The 22,547-nt window shown below is 46.7% G+C and overlaps 5 protein-coding genes and 1 non-coding gene across 7 annotated transcripts; 4 read left to right on the top strand and 2 right to left on the bottom strand.

Moving 5' to 3' along the window:
• Positions 1 to 2,338: 2,338 nt before the first annotated feature.
• On the bottom strand, positions 2,339 to 7,108 carry dnajb11 (DnaJ heat shock protein family (Hsp40) member B11). The gene is made up of 10 exons (XM_062456903.1): positions 6,936 to 7,108; positions 6,279 to 6,435; positions 5,450 to 5,547; positions 5,037 to 5,169; positions 4,604 to 4,746; positions 4,380 to 4,462; positions 4,093 to 4,150; positions 3,896 to 4,007; positions 3,533 to 3,692; positions 2,339 to 3,388 (listed from the first exon to the last, which is right to left on the bottom strand). Exons 1-10 carry the CDS (start codon positions 7,007 to 7,009, stop codon positions 3,324 to 3,326), a joined length of 1,083 nt encoding a protein of 360 aa, XP_062312887.1. The 5' UTR covers positions 7,010 to 7,108; the 3' UTR covers positions 2,339 to 3,323.
• A 50-nt stretch (positions 7,109 to 7,158) lies between these two features.
• Positions 7,159 to 12,690, top strand: tbccd1 (TBCC domain containing 1). Of its 2 annotated transcripts, none has more exons than XM_062456898.1 (8): positions 7,159 to 7,533; positions 8,153 to 8,490; positions 8,795 to 8,956; positions 9,417 to 9,533; positions 9,726 to 9,975; positions 10,140 to 10,326; positions 10,486 to 10,989; positions 11,292 to 12,690. In XM_062456898.1, the coding sequence occupies exons 2-8, from the start codon at positions 8,155 to 8,157 to the stop codon at positions 11,521 to 11,523; spliced, it is 1,788 nt and encodes a 595-aa protein (XP_062312882.1). In that variant the 5' UTR covers positions 7,159 to 7,533; positions 8,153 to 8,154; the 3' UTR covers positions 11,524 to 12,690. The 2 variants fall into 2 exon arrangements, with proteins under 2 accessions (XP_062312882.1, XP_062312883.1); XM_062456899.1 differs by lacking the exon at positions 7,159 to 7,533 and adding an exon at positions 7,831 to 7,867.
• trnac-gca (transfer RNA cysteine (anticodon GCA)) lies at positions 9,033 to 9,107 on the top strand. The gene has a single exon. It is a non-coding gene; the product is annotated as a tRNA-Cys (tRNA).
• A 687-nt stretch (positions 12,691 to 13,377) lies between the features above and the next one.
• crygs2 (crystallin, gamma S2) lies at positions 13,378 to 15,320 on the top strand. The gene is made up of 3 exons (XM_062456910.1): positions 13,378 to 13,486; positions 13,869 to 14,111; positions 14,888 to 15,320. Exons 1-3 carry the CDS (start codon positions 13,469 to 13,471, stop codon positions 15,158 to 15,160), a joined length of 534 nt encoding a protein of 177 aa, XP_062312894.1. The 5' UTR covers positions 13,378 to 13,468; the 3' UTR covers positions 15,161 to 15,320.
• On the bottom strand, positions 14,888 to 19,333 carry lcmt2 (leucine carboxyl methyltransferase 2). The gene is made up of 14 exons (XM_062456897.1): positions 19,035 to 19,333; positions 18,769 to 18,893; positions 18,562 to 18,643; positions 18,294 to 18,474; positions 17,995 to 18,148; positions 17,705 to 17,894; positions 17,403 to 17,510; positions 17,123 to 17,210; positions 16,791 to 17,024; positions 16,462 to 16,698; positions 16,263 to 16,360; positions 15,986 to 16,173; positions 15,768 to 15,903; positions 14,888 to 15,670 (listed from the first exon to the last, which is right to left on the bottom strand). Exons 1-14 carry the CDS (start codon positions 19,074 to 19,076, stop codon positions 15,509 to 15,511), a joined length of 2,025 nt encoding a protein of 674 aa, XP_062312881.1. The 5' UTR covers positions 19,077 to 19,333; the 3' UTR covers positions 14,888 to 15,508.
• A 211-nt stretch (positions 19,334 to 19,544) lies between these two features.
• Positions 19,545 to 22,195, top strand: rab5b (RAB5B, member RAS oncogene family). The gene is made up of 6 exons (XM_062456904.1): positions 19,545 to 19,694; positions 20,435 to 20,771; positions 20,891 to 21,042; positions 21,147 to 21,269; positions 21,379 to 21,472; positions 21,646 to 22,195. Exons 2-6 carry the CDS (start codon positions 20,609 to 20,611, stop codon positions 21,756 to 21,758), a joined length of 645 nt encoding a protein of 214 aa, XP_062312888.1. The 5' UTR covers positions 19,545 to 19,694; positions 20,435 to 20,608; the 3' UTR covers positions 21,759 to 22,195.
• The last annotated feature ends 352 nt before the right edge of the window (positions 22,196 to 22,547 follow it).

Raw genomic sequence — 22,547 nt, 5'->3', positions numbered from 1 at the left:
GTCTAAGTGCTCCTGACAGCCCACCGCACAGTTATTAACTGTGATCCTCCTCTACAGGGCCCCGGCCCGCACCCACGTCGGCAGGAGGGGAGGGCCCGCCAGAGGGCTCCGTTCACACACAAAGACTGCTTTCACCACTCATATGCATCGTACCCCCCCCCCACACACACACACACATACATACATCCAGAGCCTCTAATACATATTTACAGCATTTCATATTCACATACAATTTTGAATCAGTACTAATATGGCCCCATTCATATGGTCCGGCAGCTGGAGAATTTTCTGTGTCCGGCTGGGATGCTGCCAATACCATGGCAACGATGGCAACTTACAGTAAATGGGTAGGGGTTCGTGTGTTTGCTGAGGTCCAATATGCAAATTAACGGTGAAAGTCAGATTTATCTTTTATGACTGATTAGAGCTGAACAACCATGTTATGTATATATGGATACATGGATTGGAAGTCATCGTAAGAGACGATAGCTTCGCTGACTTGACATTGCCTGACATGCTGTCCATGACTCTGTTTTTCCTCATGATAGGTGGTCTGCATCACTGTTTGTCTCACACTGGCCTCCAGCCACCCCTTCCTGAGGATGTGGGAAGCACAGCGAGGCAACAGTCCCTTTTAAACAACAAAATGCCTCATTAGACGACAAAATTGGGTCAGAAATAAATAAATGTTTGAGGTGGGAGAGACAAAGATACATACAACTGACTATGTTTAGTACCCAAAGGCATTCAGCGTAAACAGCAGCTCGTCCTTTATAACAGAAGGGCTTAGTCGCCGGATTGAAAAACCCAAAGCCACTTTTCCTGCCCGCACTTCCCATAATTAGAGCCCCACAAGTCACTGTTGAATAGTTGAGGCTTTTCTCTTTGAGGCCACTGGCTTTTATTTAGCAGTGCGACATACACAGGCGAGGAAGGTCCATCTCCAGCGGTGTTCAAAGCTGTGGTGGGCTGAGGACACGGCTGACAGGCATTACTCCTTACAAAAGCTGCCTTTTGTTTGCTTTATGCTCTGATCCCACAAATTGTAGGCTTTGTCCATCAACATTTCTTTTTTGGGATAACATTTTTTTTCCCCTCTTCTTCTCCCTTTTATACTTGATGGTGTACATTGATAACCACACAGGGTTACAGATGATGGCTGTCTCTGGGATTCATTCCAACATACTGTTATTGTTTATTTATTTTTTACAAATGTGACAGACTTAGTCGTTGTAAATGTTTGCAAGATAACTTTATTTATCATAGATGTAAATACAATTTAGTATCAATGTACATTCCAAATCATAAATATCACTCCTTTCTACTGTCTGTTGTACCACAACTTCTCACCCTCGGCCTTGTAGCTGGTTAGGCTTCATCAAGGAAGCCCACTGCCAAGTCAGTGCTGGTCACAACACATCACCCACAGGCGCCATACGCCTCCTCCTCTTCCTCCTCCTCCCTCCGGCTCAATGACCCCTCGGCCTGTGCCTCTTAACCCCTGGGCAGCACTAAAGTACTCATTAGTCTCAAGGTCAAGTGGGATCCTGGCTCTACAATGCAGAACACATGAAGGAGGAGCACTTGGATGTTTTAGAACGCCCAGTCACCAGAGATCAAGGTAGACCAAAAGGTACTGTGACAAGGTGGGAAACCTACAGCGCAGACGAGGTGCTGTGAACAACATCAGAGACAATGCTGCCCTCATGTGGTTTATGGTGGTAAGTGCACAGGTTTTAGGTGGGAATCTCATGCCAATGGAATGAAGAGGCTTTCAGAGGTCACCTTAGTGGGATGTGCAACATCACCAAAATAAAGAACTGCTTAAAGTAATATTCAACCAGAAGGCTAATGGGTTGGATACAATTTATCAAGCAGGAATGATAACGACTAAGGGACTAGTGATGGATATAAAGGACTGCCATGCACCACAGCCCTGCTACGTGGGTGTTAAACACTGGCCTCAAACAAAAATCATCTACGAAGTTCGGAAGGTGTGTGTGTGTGTTGGTGGGAACTGAGCCAGCAACCCTTACAGCTGACAGTAAATGCAACCCTTGTAGTTGACAAGAAATGTTTGTCTGACAGACCACACAGAAATATCACACTTTACATCCATACCTAATAAAGCACACACTCATGCAGACCAATAAATCCTCCATGTCTGCCAACAGGCATCAACTGAACATCCATGCTGGTGATGTCTTTACTGTACATTAAGCACTAAATCAGCCACTACGCCCTGATAGATCTTGCCACACTTTCTATTACCACTGAGTCAGTGCCAACCTATCTGGCTGAAGGACCTCATAAACATATATTAAGAGCCAAGCCAATATTCATATAAACTTTTAATTGAATTTTCAATTGAAAAGTAACATTTGTCTATTCCAGTAGAGCACTCCGGAAAATCGGCCAGTTTATTCACAGTTCATCCCTTTCTGTTAGGAGGAGCAGTCCAGAGACTAGGCTGGGGAGGAGGAGCCAGATTCAAAGGGGTGGATGACAGCCTCAAGGGGACATGAGCGTTGGGAGGGAGAGGGATGGACTTCAACACCCCCGGTGATGGATAATGATGATGAGGACGATGAGGTCACTCCACTGTGGCGCGGCTGAAGAGGTCAACTCTGGTTACCGTTGCCTTAAAGCAGACACACAACATACAAACCCCTTCCACTACCGAGAGAAAAACATTAAATCTGTACATAAATGTGAAAAAAGTTGGTTTCTTCCTTCCATATATACAAAATGTATACTTCATGTTTGGCTTGTTTACAGAATAGTGACAATGGGGAACCACGTCAACATTTTTTCATCAGTGAATAATTCTAACTGCCTGGGGAAATATCCAAAGAGCCTAAGAATGCCCTCTGGGATTTAATAGAAAGTCAATTATTTGATCCCGGGCATTAATCGAAATCCATATCCATCAGAAGTGATTGCTGTTGTACAGAGGCCATTACTGAGGTGGGTAGGCAGCACTGAAAGTAATAGTCTTAGCGATTGAAGCAGTGCAGGACACTAAAGGTTCTTTGATGTGAATATCTAAATGCTCTAAAATGAAAGTCATTTAAGAATTGAAAAAACAAAATAAGGCAATAAAAAAAAAACTCTGCTAATTAATATTATTTTAGAAAATTCTGCCACTGTTAGAATGCATGACATTTAAAAGGAGAAAAACCACAAATAAATTCAACCCATCCTGAGAACAAGTCCCCCCAAAATAAATAAAACCCCGCCTCCTGGCCTCTGCTCGCTCAGAGTGTGTGTGTGTGTGTGTGTCGGAGACAGAGCAATCAGTCCACACTCTGTCTTTTGATGTGTCAGTATCCCTGCAGGCCATTGTACACCTTCTGTACAGACGCCTGTTTCAGAAGACTCCTCACACCTGGATTAAGAACAACAAGAACAACTGGAATCAGTGTCAAAACAGACATCCAAATGAAAAGACCCCCCCGGTAAGAAAGTCCTTCACTTCCTCCCTCCCCCTGCAGACGTCTTCCCCTCCCCGTCCACTCGGCTCCTCCCTCACCGTCTTTCTGCTGCTCGTCCAGCTGCTGCTGGGGGAAGTCCACGTCGAAGGACACGATGAGGGAGCCACGGATGTTGTTGTTGTCAAAGTTGGGGAGGCCCTCTCCCTTCTTCCACAGCCGGGCGCCAGGTTTGGTGATCTTATCCCTCACTATGTGCACCTGGAGCACCAGAAGGAGAGGGTGGTCCAACACACCGTACAACTCACTCCATTCACATATATATGATAACATTTGGATCGTACTTCATTTGAATAAAATCTCATTCGTGCTGAAAGGCACACATCATTTTATGTCGCACAACTGATGTGTTGCAGTCAATCTTCTACAGTCAGGTTGTGTTCATCAGCTTCACTCTCCCTCACCTTGTGTCCGTCCAGATGTGCGATGACCATCTCAAAGCCCACCAGGGCCTCCACTAGAGAGATAGTGACGTTGGTGTACAAGTCATCTCCTCGACGCTCAAACACTGGGTGCCTGGAAAGAAAAACACAGACATGGTCACTTTAAAACACCTAAACATACTCTAGTTGGAATCGTAATGAAGGATATGGGCTCGTACTTCATGACTTTGATGCGGAACCGTAGATCACCAGGCTCTCCATCAATGTGCGGTTCACCTATGGACACACAGAGTCATTATCATTATCCACACAACAGTTAATCTGAGCACTACTGCAAAATACTCCTCAAGCTGGGGCCACGTTACACTATTCTTTCTATCTTGAATGACAGTGAAAACATTAAATGTATTCTGCTCAACGACTGAGAAACTGATTCAGTTTCTTCTGTGCACACATCTAACAACCAAATGTCTTGACCTGTATTAGACTAGTCAGAGAAACTTACCTTCTCCAATGAAGGGGTACTCCATCTCATCTCTCACCCCCTGCTCAATCTCCACCTCCAGAGTCCTCTCCTCATTTACTAACCTGTTGTCATGGAGTTACATTACTGGGTTTATTGTCGCTGCATCCAGGGTGCGAATTACATTGGGGTTTGACCAACTTAATTTATAATCTCTTTAAGATGCCCATTGAGAAGTCAGTCTGAAGCGCCTGCATGTTACTCACTTGATATTAGGGCACTCATCGCAGACCACTTCCTGGGTCATCTGGAAACGGCCAGGTCCAAGCTGTGTGGTCCTCATTTCCTGTCTGCAGTTGCATTTCCTTTTCCCAGGGGCCTCCTTGGCAATAGGCTTGTTGCGGACAACCTAAGGGGTGCATTCAGGTGTATTAATGACACTGTCAGAAACCACTAGAGCAGGGGTGTCAATTCCACACCGGATTCAAATGAATGGGTTGTTATCAAGCTCTGTGGAAGCCTGATAACGACCATTCATTTGAATCAGGTGTGCTGGATCAGGGAAACATTTAAAACATGCAGGGCAGCGGCTCTTGAGGTCCAGGGTTGTCCACCCCTATTTTAGACCTAAGCGGAGGACTACATTTCTGAAAGAAGACGACCAGGAGCACATTGTTTGACCGTCATCAGAATGCATACCTCTACAAAGTTCCCAGAGTACACCTCTTCAAGTGTGACCTCCAGGTCGAGGATGATGTCATTCCCCCTGGGGATGTTTCTGTCCTGTTGTTGCCGGTTCCCACCAAACATGAACCCAAAATCGCCAAAGAAACTGAGAGAGGAAACAGGAAAAGATTCTCAGACTTTGCATGCCATGGCACTAACTTGTGCTTTCGTTTTAGTCACGTTTCAGTATCTTCATGGTTAGCCTCAAAAACCCAGAGCCAAATCAGAAATGATTATATTACATTAATATTACAGGTCTGGCCACCAGTAATAAATGAGGAAATATTGAGAAAAGTGGAGAAAGACAAAGATTCCGTTAGAGAGCTGTCAAACGTAGTTGTTTGTCAACACAGGGAATGAAGATATATACAGTAAGATGGGCCCACCTGGAGAAAATGTCATTGTGAGAGCCCTGGTGACCTTCCTTCAGCCCATCCTCTCCATATTTCTCATACTGTTTCCTCTTCTCTTCATCTGAAAGCACCTACACACACACCAACACACGCATGTTAACCTGCACAGCATAGGCCTACCTGTACCCTATTTCTAGGACACTGCATTATGCTTTCGTATAAACCTTAAGTTTCAATCATTGTGCGATGGCTTAAATAGAGACTCATCTTAATTTGCTTTGATAAGTGACATTTTAGCACAGGTTACAGCATTGCGCAAATTTCTGCGCACCAGCATCCTTCACAGAGCCGTTCCGACGGTTCCACGTCGTGTTTTCACAAGTACCAGCAGATCAAAGTCTAAGCCAATCAGAGGCAGCCACACAGTCTACATGGCCAATCACACTCGCATATCGTTTCCAACAACATCCTCATAGGTCGCGTCGTTGGCTACACAATACTTTTGTTTCGGGTCCTCAAGCGCTTCCGCAGTGTGAAATAGGATACCAAACTCTTTATTTAAACCTTCGGCTATGGCCATAATCAAGTTGCATTTAGAAAACAACGCAAACATGATTAAAAACTGCACCTAAGCAGACGACTCTCAAGCATAGGACAGCAACTACTGTATATGCATGCACAGGTACATCCCTTGTTTTGTTAAGTGACTGTAGAGACCGGTTGCTGGTACTGTGGTCACGTTTTAAACAGCATATGAACTGGGAATGACATCACTCAACAAAGACAGTTAAGTTATAAGATGAACATATAGATTACTGAGGCATTAAGTACATACAGCATCAACATCATTCCCATTACTTACCTCATAGGCTGCCCCCAGGTCTGCGAACTTATCTGCGGCTTCTGGGTCGTCCTGATTTCTGTCCGGGTGAAGCTGAAGAGCCAGCTTTCTGTAAGCCTTCTTTATGTCCTTAACAGTTGCAGACTTACTTACTCCTAAGATCTTATAGAAGTCTCGCCTTGGTAATGAAAAGGAAGCAAATAAGAAAGATTTCATAAACTCTGATATCCATAATGTGACTGCCAGGGAGATTAATAAATAGGGCAGATTTCTAGCTTTCTTTGTGTGCATAGGTCCCTGTATGGTACTTCACTGTAATGGAAAGGATGTTATTATGACACATTATCCAGCTAGCTGGGTATGGTAGCTATAGCTAACTGGCTACATCTGACTGAATATCAAGAGTAGAGCTAAAACAGCTAGCTCGCTAGTTCCATCATTTTTACAATAAATTATGTCCGCTTAACATGATTTAGTGGACATAAAACATCCGCCTCTGTGTGAGATTACACTATTCCAGCATGCAAGTTAGCGCTGTATCCCCTTTAGAGCGTTTTCACACGAGAGGAATGGGGTTCAGCAGCGTAGACCAATCACAATGAAACATGTGTACTAGCCGGCGACACTGTTCAACTGGCGGTGTGTCAACTGGCAGAATATAGAGGACCAACCACTTACCCTGCAAGCACTGCCGAGACAAAACACAAGAAAATACAGCATAAACTGCACAAATTCATCCCTTTGACAGCCATAGATTCGAATATTTCTTCAGAAGGCCAAGAGAATACCCCGGCTTTTTGATATTGCTTCCCTGCTGTCACTCAGCTTCCTTCTGTCAGCGGAGCGCCCGCCCAGATTCTGACCGATGAATTGCCTTCCTTGTTAATGCCCGCCCCCTCTTAAAGAAGTAAAACCTTTACTTTGATCTGGATAAACGTAAGAATTGTTACTATTTTCTCCTTTCTTCTGGAGTTAAATAGCAGGGTACAGTTTTACGTGCATCTCAGATAGTCCTTTAAACATTTATTAGTTTGTAGTTGTGCAACCTGCCTCCGCAAAAGTCCGTTCAAGCGCGACCCCGTGCGGCTTGTGCAACAGATGAGTATTTGGACCAATGGAGCGCGCCAAATAGGAAGTTGTAGTCGAATGTGTAGTGGCAAAAAACATGCCTGAAACATGGAAAATGGTTTTCAAGATTTTATATTACACATGAAATAAGTTTCAACATTTACTGTAATACCGGAGGAACTACAAATCGTGTGGACTAGTACTGAAAGTGAGTGGCTGATTATGTTGTGTGGCTAAGCAGCTAACTGTAGACTAGCTACTGTAGAGCTATCTGTTTTCCTAGGACACAACCTAGCTAGATTATAGCGAGGCTAGCTAACCGACCTGATCCCTAACGGCAGCACCAAGTAAAGAAGAGTAGTTGGCTAGTCTTGCTTGCTTCATAGCTTTCCCGCATATTGGAACGACTGTTGTTGTTAGTTGTCGGCTAGATAGCTTGCTGACAGCTAGGTTAGTCTAGATTGAAAATGTTGTCATGGGAACCTCAGTGCATCCAAAGCCAGGTAGAAATAGCAGGTAGCCAGCTGTCTGCGGCCAGTGCGGTAAGCAGTCACTGTAATGTTTGTTTGTGTGTGTTGTTAAGACTGTTCCAACCTAATTTGGGGGCAAAGGATTTAGCTACAATTTCCATGTTCCAGAGAAGGGCCCTTTCATCCACCAACTCCATTCAACCATTCTAAACATAATTTCCTCTGCCTTCAGCTTTTGTGTCTCATTGGTGTAGTCGTGCATAGACCTGCAAATATAGTTTTCTAGTATTACCTGGTTACCTGTAGCATACCAATACGACATATTCACCTAATACTTCTGTGAATGTGTCATTCCAGATATGGATTGCAGCAGTGACAATGTGAGTGTGTGGCCTCGCATGGAACCCTTCCTTTTGGGAACACTGCAAGCGGCTCCTCCCACCAAGCTCAGCTTGCACTACCTGCGCAAGATGGCGTCCTACGTACGCCTACGAGAGGGCTGCTTCCCTATGCTCGGCTGGCCCATGTGGCGTCACATTGCCTGTGGCAAGCTGCAGCTGCAGGAGGACCTGGCCTGGCTCTACTTTGAGACCTTTGACCTCCTGACTGGCCACCCCCCAGAGGAGAGACTGGAGTGGGCGGAGTCTTTATCGCAGTGCTCGTCACAGAGAGATTTGGACCGCCAGAGGAGCAAAGTGAGTGATGGACAGAGATCTGGATGGGTTCTCCGATCTCAGAGGTTCTCAGTTTTCTTCAGTTTTTGGTGTCGGGAGGGACTGAAAATATGCTATTATGTTCTCCCTCCTATTGTGTGGTGATAGGGCTCTCTTACAGGGTGTGTTGTGTAGGCTAGTTGTCAGCATTGTCATTGAGCTCTTAGAGTAACAAACTAATGGTGTGGTGCCAACATGCCTTGATGCTGTGTTCAATCTTTTTCACTCTTTAACTTTCTCCACCCATTCCCTCATCTCGTTCTCTCTCTTTATTTTGCTCTGTCAGTTGTGTGTGAACACGCTGCAGTTCCTTCTTTTCCTCTACATCCAACAGCTAAACCATGTCTCTCTTCGCACCTCCCTCATTGGTGAAGAGTGGCCCAGCCCCCGTGCCCGCTCACCTTCCCCCTCCTCAGACCGCGAGGCCAAGACCAGCTCCCAAAACAAGGTCCTCAGCACAAAAACACCATGCAATTACATTATAGTTATTGTATATAATTGTATTGTTGCACTACAGTTCAGATGTTGGGTAGCTCAGTGGTAGAGCATTTGACTGCAGATCAAAAGGCTGCAGGTTCAAATCCTCACTGTCCTGTACATTGCTTTGGGAAAAAATGTCACACGCTAAATGAACACATTGTTACATTATTATTATTGTCACACTGTGCCTGGTAGAAATACAGACAGTTCCTCGGATTTAACTACCAAACTATGGATCAATGCACTTCTGATCCTTGATTATCTGCTGCACTTTTTTTTACATGCACTGTTTTCATGTGGCTTTGGATTAAAATGAATACCTTGCAATATGTAAATGTTTATGGCTCAGATTGCCTAGCACAGAAGGCAACTTCAATAGTGTAAACAGCATTGATGTCATGATGTCTTTTCTGCTGCCTCACCAGTAGAACTGGGATGACCAGGCGCACCTGGGCTTCATCCAGAACCACCTGTGTGAGTTGCTGGAGCTGCTGGTGGAGCCGGGACAACTCTCTGGCTCTGGGCAGGCCATCAGAGACAGCAAGGTCTGATACACATTTTGTGCATTTGTTTTACAATTGTCAAATCAAGAGACGTATTCTATCAGTCATACCTGCTTTTTCCCCCATTTGTACGTCTGTGTCACTGTGTTTTCAAGCACCACCACATCACTTCAGATATTTTTCTTGAACAGATTTGATTTACTATCATTTAATATAAGTGATTGTGGTGTCCAGGTGTCTCTGGAAGCCCTGCCAGGCCTTAGCCTGCTGTTGGAGGGGTCTGTGGGCAATGGTCGGGGGGTACACCCCCTCCACAGGCTGCTCTCCAAAGCACCCTTCCAGGCCCAGGCAGGCTTCTCCAAACTCAGCCGCTCCTTCCCCCTGCATCAGCTCATGTCCTGGCTGCGACAGACCCTAGTCCTCAACCCCTTTGGCATGTCCGCCTGCCTGCGCTCTGGCAAGAAGCTAGCCTGGGCCCAGCAAGGTGGGTTACGCCCCCATAAGTCTCCATGGAGATCCGTGCCATTCATGTGTCCCAGTTTTACCGACAGCTTTTAAAGCGACTTATGGTTGACTTGTGAAAAACCTTTTGTTGAGATGTATGTGTATCTGTCTATGTTTAACTGTACTGGTGTTCGTGTCCTGCAGTTGAGGGTGCCATGAAGAGAGCTAAAATTGCCCGGAACACCCACATGGCCCCTCCAGGAAGCCGCATGGTCCTGATGTCCCAGGTGTTTAGGCAGACTCTGGCCAAGGATTCAGAGAAGCTGGTGGGAGCCAATGTCAAGGTGCACCGCTGCAGCGAGGCTTTCATCTACCTGCTATCCCCTCTCAGGTCAGCTGCTCCCTTCAGATACTGAGTCATATTTGAGGAATCAGTCATATTTGAGGTGTGCTTGTTTTCTCTTACAGTATGCATGTTAAAAAACAAAACTAAATGTATCTTATACATATTTCCCTTGGCTCTCCTGCCATAAATTGGCATGTTTTGTAGGTCGGTGAGTCTAGACAAGTGTCGTAACAGCACAGTGGTCTTGGGTCCAGTGGAGACCAGTGTTCACCTCCAGAGCTGTGATAACGTGCGGTTGGTGTGTGTGGCCGGCCGTTTGGCCGTAGGGGCCTCCTCCAACTGCACCATCCACGCCCTGACCCCCACCCGGCCCTTGCTCCTGCCAGGCAACACCGCTCTAACCCTGGGCCCCTTCCACACATACTACCCTTCCCTGGAGGACCACATGGCCAGGGTGGGGCTGGCAGTGGTGCCCAATGCCTGGGACCAGCCCCTTCTGCTGGGAGCAGAGGGCACCACTCTTGACCCGGCTTGCTACCGCCTGCTGCCCCCTGAGGACTTCTACCCCCTGGTGGTGCCTTTCAAGATGGAGGGGGACACATGTGAAGTGCCAGGGGGGTTGCCACCGGTGTACCAGAGGGCCCTGGAGAGTCGTGAGCAGAGGGTGCAAGACTGGCAGAGCACATTAATGGAGGCCAACCTCAACAAGTGAGTGGCAAACACATGAGTAGACTGTTAAGAGGGAGGCCACTCGAATTAACCAACTATTTTAGCTTTCCATTTTGACATGGGAGTCATTAGACAGGAAGCTCTGTATTGTGATTGAGCCTCGCTCCTTTTCAATGTGTTGTGGGGCAAGGGTGAAGCAGGAGGGATTATCGAGGAGTATTTTATGGTGGCAGTAATTATGATGAACTCGAAAGCATTATGGAGCCATTTGTCTTATAAGAGAAGAACGTGAGGATTTTGGTTGGTTTGGTCTAATACGACGTGATGTGTTTGTTCTGTAGAGAACAGCGTCACCAGTTCAAGGTGCTGGTGGAGCAGAAGTTTCACGAGTGGCTGCTGGAGACTGGTCACAGACAGGAGCTGGACAGCCTTACCCCTTTCACCGTCTCCCCCGAGGACCCCGCGGGAGACCAGAGCTCAGCTCAAAGACTACTTGAACCCAAGCCAAGGGACACCGAACAAAAAGGCACCAATTCCAGGCAGGCAATGGGACGGACGCCTATGGCTTGCTGACCTCGGGGGGGGGGGGGGGGGGGGTCCTTTCACTGAGGTCCCAACAAACCTATTTGCTACTGGCCCACTAACAGGCAGCCATGTGTGCAGATGTTCCAGGCAGGCCTGGATCTGCTGAGCGGCACTACAGCCAGGATGGGGGAGAAGGAAGTCTGTCATGGGCCGTAGCGGCCCTCAGTCCCCTCTTCTAACCCATGTAACCCATACAATGTCTGTACCTTCTGCTTCTCCCTGAAGTATCCCCATGTGCTTCAAAGTGCCCAGGCACTCCTCAGCATGTAGTCAGACGAACCGTCTATTAAAGGGAGATTCTGCCATTTTTGACCCACCTTTTCCGTGAGTGAATGAGTAAACGCACTCTTGAGGGTTTAAGGGTGGATATTAAAAAGACAAGTGATTTTTGTTTGTAACAACACTTGGAATATGGTAGATGAGTCACGGTACCATGCTGTTAGATACTCAGGATTTCTTCTCAAGTGTATTTTTATGTTCCTGTTTACCAATGAAATAATGGGGAATGCAGTTAATGCAGAAGTTGACCATCCATTCTTAAGTAAAAATTAATAAATGTAAATGCTGATGTACTGTATGAATACATGTTTAGCAATAATTCCTCAATTAATAATAGCCCTTTATCTGGTATGTGGGTGTGATGAATTGGAATAGTATTTGTATAGAGTGAATATAGAGTGAATATGCCAATTCAATTAGCATGGGGGTTAGAATGTGACGACTATCTGCCTCATTAGCTGCCTCGATATATGTATGACCTTTAGGTACTGGAGGCCAATGATCTGTAGATAACAGTGCCTCTTTTTTGATGAGTACAGCATATGCTAGCTGTATGAAATTGCTGTATTAGAGCAGTTTTCCGTTATAATTCAAGGATTGGTGGACCAGTCAAAAACCTGTACTGTAGAATATGCGTAGAATGCAGGGAACAGTGTGCTAATGTTTCTGACATGTCTTTAAGTTAGATGGCCAGTGTGGGGAAGATGTAAGCGATTGTATTATTATGCCTTAACTGCTGTAGTTTACTTGCCTTTGTCTGACATTGCACTATTATGCCCTTACAGTTACAATAGAAAAATGATTTGCAATAGTTTGTATGAGCACACATTTTGTTCTCTGCTTGTAGAGAAAATGAATAAAGAAAATCTTTTTGGATGGAGGACTTTCTGGATTGTTGATTATCACCACCTTTTCCATGCTAGATTAGACCCTTGTAGATGACAGGACAGTGGCTCAGTACAGGAGAAAATGTTACTACCCCAGTTAGGTGGACAACATTGTGCCAAGTCAAGGCCAATTGACTTTAGTGCAATTTATTTTGAGGGAAAACCAGATGTTTCTGTATCACCCCAGATTCCTACCCCTGTTCTGACCCTGCATTGATAGGTCCCAGAGGCAGGACAGCCTCATGCCAGATCTAGATGCTCCTGTCGTTTACAAACTTCTTCAAGAGCAGGTGTAATTAACCAGGCATGTCCTACTTAACTATGAATGAATGAACAAATGCCCAAGAACAAGTCATGCAATGCAGATTGCAGCTCAGTGCATCTCTGCCCATGCATATGGCTACACATTGGCATGAGCTGGTGGTGGGCGCAGGTTGGGGGATGGTAGGGGCAAGCTGGCGGGCTTGGCATGTGTTGTGGTATGGGGTTGAGGTGAGTTGGGGGGCATTGGAGCCAGCCAGCAGAGGGTCAATGGGCACTGTAACCACCCTGCCATTATGCCGTAATCCCACTTCGCTTTTTCTGGAAAAACTGAATAGCACTAGAATCACTGACCCAATTTTTGGATCTAATTTTCATGACAAAGCGATTGTTCCCTTGCGTCCTCTGTTTATAAACGTTGATAGGCTGGGTGTATAAAAGGGCATGGCAAGCAGGCCCAGACACAACCAGGGAGACCCACCAACACCAAAGCCTAACTACATACAATGTCCAAAATGGGCCGGGTGAGTAACAGGATGTCTGCTCTGCCACTGGAAAGCACTGGAGCTAACATCCACATACCTGAGTTCACTTATAGAGATGAACGATAGCTAGTAATATTGTGATAGTTTATATTATATGCCAATAGCATTTTGTGAGTAGCAGCTTTGGATTGAGGATGACAGCCAGGAGAGGAATGTGCTGTTGACCGGATATTCCAGTTGTTAGTTATATCAGGTTCTGAATTTTGTTGTGAAAGAACACAAACTGCCACTTGGAGACGTTCAGAGCAGAGAGACAAAAATGTTCACTTCACTGAAGTATTGGCTATCATATTGTGAATGAAACATTGACAGCTGGACTATCGCGTCTTCATGACTAATGCATTTAACGTCGCTCTTCCAGATCGTCTTCTACGAGGATAAGAACTTCCAGGGCCGTCGCTATGAGTGCGACAGCGACTGCTCCGACTTCCACGCCTACCTGAGCCGCTGCAACTCCATCAGTGTGGAGATTGGGGCCTGGGTGGTGTACGAGAGGCCCAACTACACGGGCTACCAGTATGTCCTGACCAGAGGGGAGTACCCAGACTATCAGCGCTGGATGGGCCTCAACGACCACCTCAGCTCCTGCAAGACCATCCACTTTGTAAGTCCTCCACTACCTCCACAACTCACATCTGGTCCTGGTTCACAGTCCCGTGGCTACATTCAGATCGCTCCTACCCTGTCCTTTACAGAGTGAGTTTAGGGTCCGTGGTCAGGTGACTGTACCATTCAGCGCCATATGGTGATGGCTGCAATAGTATGGGACACATTCAAAGAGGGAATTGAGGCCACTGACTATTGATGAGGTTTGAACCAAAAGCCTCGAGGCTTTGGTAATGAAAAAATCAATACTAGCATATAGGACTGATTGCCATGGGATGACCGAGTGTTTGAAGTACACAGAGACAAATCAAACATCACTTTCACATCACCACCAGTCCTGTTTTCAAATACAGTAGGATGTTAAATGCCTAAAGTGCACCATTTATAGGACAGGTTCGAAGGGGAATAACAGTGTTAGATATTCAGGATGAAGTACAGTACTTAAAATAATGTAAGAAACATTGGTGTATTATATAGTTTCAGCATACAGAAACATTGCATTTGTCATATGGCTAGCTCATGCCAATGTGTAGCCATATGACAAATGCAATGTTTCTGTATGCTCAGCAATAACTGATGTGTGCATGGATCCCACAATGATCTTGGTGGGTGTGGCCTGTTGTTGAGTGTCAGGTCAGAATCTCATCTCCCTAAATATATCCACCCTTCCCATTTTCTCTTACCCCACCTCCCCTCCCCATCCCTTTCCCTGTTCCACCCAATCTCAACACCTCTCCCTCTCTCATCACCCCCATCCCCACCCTCCCCATGCAGACCAGTGGGAGCCAGTACAAGATGCAGCTGTATGAAAAGGCCAACTTTGAGGGCCAGGCCCTCAAGGCCACTGAAGACTGCCCCTCCGTGCAGGAGAAGTACCGCTTGAGGGAGGTCTATTCCTGCAAGGTCTCTGATGGCTGGTGGGTGTTCTACGAACACCCCAACTACCGCGGCCGTCAGTACTTCCTGGAAAAGGGCGAGTACCGCAAACCTGGGGACTGGGGCGCCATCAGCCCTGTGGTCCAGTCCTTCAGACGCTACACTGAGTGATCCTACACTCCACTCCAGCTGGCCCAAACACCCCAACAACATTAGGATGAAGTCTCACTCTCTCTCTCTCTCTCTCTCTCTCTCTCTAATTGCAGTACTTTCATATGAGTTATTTTAAGTCTGAGGTCTCATCTGAAATAAAACTTGTCTGGTGAGCAAATTACAGGATGTTGACCCTTATCTGGATCGATGTATGTATGTGTGTACAATGAGGTAATCACCTAGATGGGTTCACTCTCTTAAGGTTGAGTCCATTGTGAGCTTTGTGATTGCAGGTAGGATCAACCTTAAGTCTGTAGTGAAGGTCTTAATTATCTCACAGAGCCAAGCCCTCTGGTACTGATTGGCTCACAAAGCTGGCCGGAGGTCCACTATGACCGGACAAGGGTTGTGATGGGTACCGAAGGAGAAACAGTTGCCTCCTCCACACATCAGGGCCAGAGTTGGTTCCTCGGAGTCTAGCAGCTGGGAACAGAATGAATGCAGCATGAGGGGCCAGGGCACCGACATCTGGAGGAGGGGTTAGAGAACAAGGAGAGACAGCCGTCAGTGACACCATAATTCCACGTGTTCAGTTTTAGGTTTTAAGAGGCAGACGCTGGCTTACCGTGTCTAGTTGAAACTCCATACCGCTCCCTGTGATCAGGTCTATGACCGCTATACCAGGAACACCTTCGGCCTGCAGCCAAACCCCACCCACCACCACCAGCCGCTGACCAATCACGTGTGCATTGTGAGAATATCTGAAATGGGTGACAAATCTCTCAGAGATCCACACCTATAGAGACATGGGATAGGCTTCAGAGTGGCCATCAGTGTGTGTACCTGGGGACGGGCTGGGGGTGGACCGCCAGCCTCTCCCAGCAGAAGCCTGTGGTAGTGGGCCTCAGAAAGGTTGTGTCCCCCAGGGGTACCCCTCCTCTGCCTAGTCCTCCAAACACCACCACCCCTTCCTTATATCGACACGCTGAGTGGGAGAGGCGAGCTTCGGGTGGGATACCCTCTACTGACATCTACATAAACATACATGGACAGCTCTTTTAGAGCGTGGTTTTCATTAAGTACATCCTATCTGTCTATGAGGTCCTGCAGTGTAACAAACCTCTGTCCAATGCAGATTATTAAGACTCAGGAAATGGGCGTCACCTAAAGCGGCCTCTGTCTCATTCCTTCCTCCAAACACAAACAGGAAGTCCTGGCCTGCAGGGAGATTGGGGGGGGGGGTGTACTTGTTTGCGCATAACACAATACCACAAAAGACTAAGAAGCAGAGTAACATCTCTGGCTGAGACTGTGCCTACCTCTGTAACTCAGCATGGTCGCTGTGTGCCGCCATCTTGGTGGTGGCAGGATACCAGTGCATGTTATCTGCTCTGAGGACAGACTCACTGTTGCCATGTTCTCATGAGATGTAGGGTCAGCCAGGTCACAGGTCACTTTAAGAAGGCTCCTGATTGGGTGGAGTGGGGAGGAGCGCCCACCATAGACCACGTTGCCCCAACCGGGGATGTTATTTACCGTGTGATACAGTCGAACACCTGTAGACACAACACAGACCTCCAGATTGACATCATGCCGTCACACATCACCACTTTTCATATTACCACAGCATCCCTGCTAGACCACTTACCCCAGTCTGTGGAAGACGCTACAGAGGCACATCTCCAGGCAGCCTGCCCTGTGACGAGGACCCTAGCAGCAGCCCCCCTGCCCCTCCTATTGGAGCCTCCGGTGAGCAGCACCATGTCAGGGCGCAGGGGGGTGGAGGCCATGCCCAGACCCTCCAGAGACAGCAACCCAGACACAGGCCTCACCATCAGGGACACAGGGCTAAGCACTGGCCTCAGAGAGGGGAGTGGAGACTCTGTGAAGGAAATAGAACAGAGCGGAGACTTTGGACCTATTTACATACGCTGCTTCATAGCATGTAAACACGCTGTTGAGGTAACATGAAATCGGTACCTGGTGGCGGTCTTAACACAGCGTGGCTGGTAAGCGAGCCTTTACAGGCAGTCAGGATGAAATAGTGAGAACATTTCTGGTGCCACTCCTGGGCAAAAAGATAGGAGTGGCGTACAGCTCAGTTTCCACGTAGTCATGGAAACTGAGCTATCAATTATATTTAGACTGTGCATACTGTATCTCACACAGAATCTTGGGATAACATCATGTGTTATCCTGATGGTAACCAGATTATGAAGTGGTATTTGACTGAATAAAGAGGCTGCTTAGAATGCCTAACCTCAAACTCATCGAAGGGTTCAAGACTCTCCACTCTGCCTCTCTCTTTCTCTGGCACCAGAGCCTGGTAGAACTCATTTCCATCCATGCACACACACTGCTCCCAGCCCTGCAGGGAGCACCAAGCATAAACATACACGCACACACAAAACGCAGAGAGAATTGAGGGCATATAAAAGCCTACGGAGAACCATAGACGCAGTCTATCCGTCCGTATCCGTAAGCCCGCCCATCCGTAAACGGAGTCGGAGAAGCATATTGCGGCCTTAAGACTCTCTGATACTGGACTGTAGTTATTCTTGCCTTGCCCAAAAACCTTTGTGTCTGAGCAGCTGTGTCAGGGTAATCTCTGAGCGCATGGAGTGTGGAGTTGAGTTTCAGGAAGTGATCTTGCATGATTTGACCAAAGGGGTCCTGGGGGCGAATCTGTTCGTACATCACAAAGAGAGACTGGGAGAAGTGCCGGGCTGACCATCCAATCACACCGTCGGACCTGTGCCAAATGGAAATGCACACAAGTTAGATCCTTACATACATAGATGACAGTTGTGTACTCCGACATACAATGCAGTCAAACAATCTGTAGTCCTCACCACTGTGTCTCCATGTAGGTGAGCACCACTTCAGACAGTAACAGGGTAGGGGCAGCCCAGTCTATTCCAGCCCCAGCCAGAACCTCCTCCATCTGGTTCTCCTTTCTTACATCTACCCCTACAAGACGGTAGTCCTCCCCTGACACATAAAGGCCTGGGCATACACGCACACACACACAACCATTATGTACAATACAGCCAGGCATTGCTTTCAAATATATACTGTATGTGTGTGGATCAGTGGCATTGTGGCACATGAACTTTGAAGCATACTCGGTGTGTGTGCTGTAGTGACCTACCTGCAAGACAGGGTGATGGGAATTTTAAACCCTCCTTCAGGCAAATGTCAGCATTTATCAATGCAGCCTTGCGCCTTGCAACATCTGGAAAATCCAGTTCAAACACCACCATCTTTTTGAGAGCCCCCTCCCCATGCAGACGGAAATACAGGGAATCAAAGCCAGCCCCTAAGGACACAATCTGGAGGATAGGAATTAGAGTTTATTTCGTTTCAGAATATTGCAGAGTACAATGCACCTTTTCTCTGCAGGGCAGAAAACAACTTACCTGCCTGTAGGGGCAATGCTGTGTCGACTGCAGAAACTGCCTTACACAGTGGTCAACAGCTTTCCACCGTATGTAGTAGCCTCTAATGACGAATGAACGATGAATGATCTTAATTGTCTAAAGTACTTTTATATTTGTATTCTTTATATGCATTCATACACATACAATACAATCATGTTCAGGTATAGTACACTTGTGCAAACTGACCTGTTAATGAGAGGGGCTCGTCTGGACACTTTGCACACAAAATATTTAAGAAAGTCATCTTTAAAGTACCCTTGTGCAGCAGCAGCCACCTTGCTAACCGCACTGCTGTCATTGGTCCCCTGCACCTGTATGGAAAACAGCATGAACGCAAACTTTCAGACACTGATGTCTTCATAGAGCCAAAGAGCTGACTTTATGAAAAAGAGTATTGTTTTTAAAGTTACGCACTGTTTACTGGGTCAGTACTTTGCAGGGTTGAAACCTACCGCGCTGTCTCTTCCTTGCTTTTTTTTGCTGGAGACTGGCATGGCTGGCCTCAATATAGCTGCCACTCTTCTGAACGGTCACTTATTTATTGATTAACATTATGTTTCTAATTTAGCTGGTAGTACTGTCGTGAAATGAATCCCTAGAGAAAAATAATAATTCCTTTGGTTTGTTTACAAGCGTGCGACTGCGAGTTTTTCGTTAGAGGGCAGTGCACAATTGATTCTACTCAAATCTCTTGATTGCCTCCTTGTGGTTTGGAGGTAAACTAGAGGCTATGTTCATGTTATCACTCACGTAGTGTTATTAATATTTGATTTCAAATATCGGATGGATTTACACCTGGCCTGCCATCGACTAGGCCACACGTTTTACCTACAACTACCTCTTCCTTGTGGCAGTTACGGTTGTGCTTTTGTCTTAAGATAGCCCATATGTGGGCTAATATCTGAATGATTTTTGGGGGAGACATTCACGCCTACTCCATAGCTTTATACATAAAGGAAACAATAAATGAAACTGACAATTGACAATAAGTCCGTGTCTGCGCCTGCGCGAATTTGCAGGAAGTGTGTGAGCGAATATTTTACCAGCTGACTGAAGAATTGTCAACAGCTAGTAAGTACGGTCACGGCAGAGCAACGACAATACAGAAATAGGTAACTATTCATATTTTTCTCACCTCTTCAGTGCACTGTAAAGGTATCTTAATGCCAAATAATTCAAGTAAAAGATAAGTGAAAACGAGTCAGGGCCGCTATAGCTCGCCTCATCCCAACCGAAGTGAATGGCCTCAGCGGAGCCCATAGTAGCTAACTAGTACTGAATGCCGTTGTTGTACAGTCCTCAACGATACTGTAGCAGTCTTTATTTGCTGTCGTATGGCGATATTTACGTACGCTGGCGAAGTGTTGTCGTGGTATATCTCTGATATAAAATCAAATAAACATGTATCTAACTGTAATGTAAAGACAAGTGGAAAAGGTTTCCTAGACGTATCAGTCCTTATGTTGCGAAGTGAAAAACGGATGATGACAACACTCGAGGAATTTCCAGCAGCGTTTCGATGCATGTGATGATGTGACTTCATTTGTTCTCCAAAACAGTTCTCACGCTGTAACATACGCAACGCGGTATGTGGTACATAGTTTCACATCACAATTTGAGTTTATCATTTGTACCTTGTCATCAAGATGTCATGTGTGAATGAATATTTCATCTGTTGTCTAATGAGTAAGGTCATGACTCAAATATGATTTGAGTCATTCGTTTTGAATGGCTGTCTAGATCAGATTTCGCCTGAGGTTGGAAGATATGAATGACCAGTGATCAAACAATACCAATTTCTGTGTCACCTTCATTCAGTAATGTGGAAATCCTGTTGTCTGTCTACACACAGAGACTGGAATCAAAAAGAGCCTTTGAGAAAAAGACCAGTACAGATACTCCTGGGATAAGGCTGAAGAAATAGAAATATTGACAGTTGGTCCAATCCCAGATTCCTTGTTGTCTGAGCTCCCGCCCCCTGGGAGACTCCACCCCTGTCCCTGTTGCTCTCCCCTGCTTCTCCATCATGAGCTCCAGAGGGACTGGCCGGTCCAACGGCGCCCTGCCCCAGACCAAGATCTGCCAATTCAAACTGGTGCTGTTGGGAGACATGGCAGTTGGCAAGTCCAGCCTGGTGCTGCGCTTTGTTAAAGGGCAGTTTGATGAGTTCCAAGAAACCACCATTGGAGGTGAGAAAGCAGATAGGAGCGTCGTACAAGTAAGAGAAAATGATGGGAAGGAATAAAATGAGGGGGAGAAAAAAACATGATCTCCGTTGATCTGGTGTGTTGTATTCGTCCCATAACAGCGGCATTCCTGGCGCAGTCCGTGTGTCTGGACGACACCACGGTCAAGTTTGAGATCTGGGATACAGCTGGGCAGGAGCGCTACCACAGCCTTGCGCCCATGTACTACCGTGGCGCACAGGCTGCCATCGTGGTCTTTGATATCACCAAGCCGGTAAAGTATCCATCTACCTCCCGTCTACGATTGTCCTCCTCCTCTGGCTCTCCCTTACTCACTCCTGCTGTGTGGGCTCCCCTTGCTCCGCTGTGTACCTCCAGGAGACGTTTGAGCGAGCTAAAGCCTGGGTCAAAGAGCTCCAGAGACAGGCCAGCCCCAACATCGTCATCGCCCTGTCTGGGAACAAGGCTGACCTGGCCGAGAAGAGACTAGTGGAGTATGAGGTAACACGATGGAAGTATTCATACCCAAGTCTCAAGGTATGATGGGCACAGTACTTGCTAACACATGCCATATATGGTGTGTGTGTGTTCCTGCTGTGTGTTTGGACAGGAGGCCCAGACCTATGCGGAAGACACAGGCCTACTCTTTATGGAGACCTCTGCCAAGACAGCGATGAATGTCAATGAGCTCTTTCTGGCCATAGGTGAGTCTCTCTGGAGAACCTTGAATTTCCGTCTACATTGGTTACATTTTTGGAAGGTAAAACAAGGTCTTACACCAGAAATAGTTTGATAACTTGCAGTTTTATAAGCACACATAGAGACCCAATTACAACAACGGCAATTGGTATTAAACAAAACCTTTTTCATTTTCCAGCTAAAAAGATGCCAAAAACAGACACCCAGAATCCTACGCATGCTGCCAGACACAGGGGAGTCAACCTCCAGGACCCGGACGCCCACTCCACCCGATCCTGCTGTGGAAACTAAGCTCCACCCCCGCCCCTCCTGCTGTCCAACCCCCCCGCTCCAACCAACCACAGGGGCAGGGTGAAGGGAGACCCATCCCATCTGATAACCCCCCCCCCCCCCCCGCCCCTTCACACCTCTTCAAACCTTTACCTTCCCATCCACCCACCCAATGGAACAGTTTGAGAAAGAGAGCAAGGATAATAGAGATGGGGGGAGTGTGTCGAAGGAAAAGGAGAGAGACGACAGTTGTCTTGCTCAAGTGTTCCCCCCCCAGCAGCCAGTGAGATCTGCAGGCAGAGAGAGTGGTCTGAAGGAGACAGACTGGAGGAGAGAGTGGTCTGAAGGAGACAGACTGGAGGAGAGAGTGGTCTGAAGGAGACAGACTGGAGGAGAGAGTGGTCTGAAGGAGACAGACTGGAGGAGAGAGTGGTCTGTTAAGAAATGGAGACGGAATGGTGGACAAGAGCGTAGAGCAACAGACTTTGTATAATATCTAGCACTAATTGTCGATGTTTGTTCATCCCTTCATTTTGTTTCAGTTTGTTTTAATCATGGCTTTTAAAGCAAGCACTGCAGTGCTTTTGAGTGTCATATAGGAGATGAGGTGAGGCAGCCTGAAAAACGAGTGAAAGGGACTGTCAATGTAAAGCCTGCCCCCTCCTTTCACACAAATCCCATATCTGCTAGCTGGCATGACCAAGTCCCTAGACCCAGCTCTGGCTCTTGCCAAACACTCCCTTAAAAAAAAACAGAGCACTAGTTATCCACAATCCCATAGGAAGGACAGCTCAGTTCGAACCTTCCTTT

Source organism: Osmerus eperlanus, chromosome 3, assembly GCF_963692335.1.
Source record: "Osmerus eperlanus chromosome 3, fOsmEpe2.1, whole genome shotgun sequence".
Classification (NCBI taxonomy): Eukaryota; Metazoa; Chordata; class Actinopteri; order Osmeriformes; family Osmeridae; genus Osmerus; species Osmerus eperlanus.
Note: the sequence above shows the minus strand (reverse complement) of the source record. Positions and strands in the feature narration are given on the sequence as shown.

Bases quoted from the DNA above. Each gene is read 5' to 3' on its own strand.
- dnajb11 (XM_062456903.1), bottom strand. From the start codon at position 7,009: ATGGCTGTCAAAGGGATGAATTTGTGCAGTTTATGCTGTATTTTCTTG. The intron at 6,436-6,935 runs GTAAGTGGTTGG...TTCATTACCAAG, and splicing joins GTCTCGGCAGTGCTTGCAGG to GCGAGACTTCTATAAGATCT. The intron at 4,463-4,603 runs GTGAGTAACATG...CCATGACAACAG, and splicing joins GATGAGTGCCCTAATATCAA to GTTAGTAAATGAGGAGAGGA.
- tbccd1 (XM_062456898.1), top strand. From the start codon at position 8,155: ATGGATTGCAGCAGTGACAATGTGAGTGTGTGGCCTCGCATGGAACCC. The intron at 8,491-8,794 runs GTGAGTGATGGA...TTGCTCTGTCAG, and splicing joins TGGACCGCCAGAGGAGCAAA to TTGTGTGTGAACACGCTGCA. The intron at 9,976-10,139 runs GTGGGTTACGCC...CGTGTCCTGCAG, and splicing joins GCTAGCCTGGGCCCAGCAAG to TTGAGGGTGCCATGAAGAGA.
- lcmt2 (XM_062456897.1), bottom strand. From the start codon at position 19,076: ATGCCAGTCTCCAGCAAAAAAAAGCAAGGAAGAGACAGCGCG. The intron at 17,211-17,402 runs GTTAGGCATTCT...CTTTTTGCCCAG, and splicing joins AACCCTTCGATGAGTTTGAG to GAGTGGCACCAGAAATGTTC. The intron at 15,904-15,985 runs GTACACACACTG...CACCCATTTCAG, and splicing joins CACCCCCAGCCCGTCCCCAG to ATATTCTCACAATGCACACG.
- rab5b (XM_062456904.1), top strand. From the start codon at position 20,609: ATGAGCTCCAGAGGGACTGGCCGGTCCAACGGCGCCCTGCCCCAGACC. The intron at 21,043-21,146 runs GTAAAGTATCCA...GTGTACCTCCAG, and splicing joins TCTTTGATATCACCAAGCCG to GAGACGTTTGAGCGAGCTAA. The intron at 21,473-21,645 runs GTGAGTCTCTCT...TTCATTTTCCAG, and splicing joins TGAGCTCTTTCTGGCCATAG to CTAAAAAGATGCCAAAAACA.
- crygs2 (XM_062456910.1), top strand. The intron at 14,112-14,887 runs GTAAGTCCTCCA...CTCCCCATGCAG, and splicing joins CCTGCAAGACCATCCACTTT to ACCAGTGGGAGCCAGTACAA.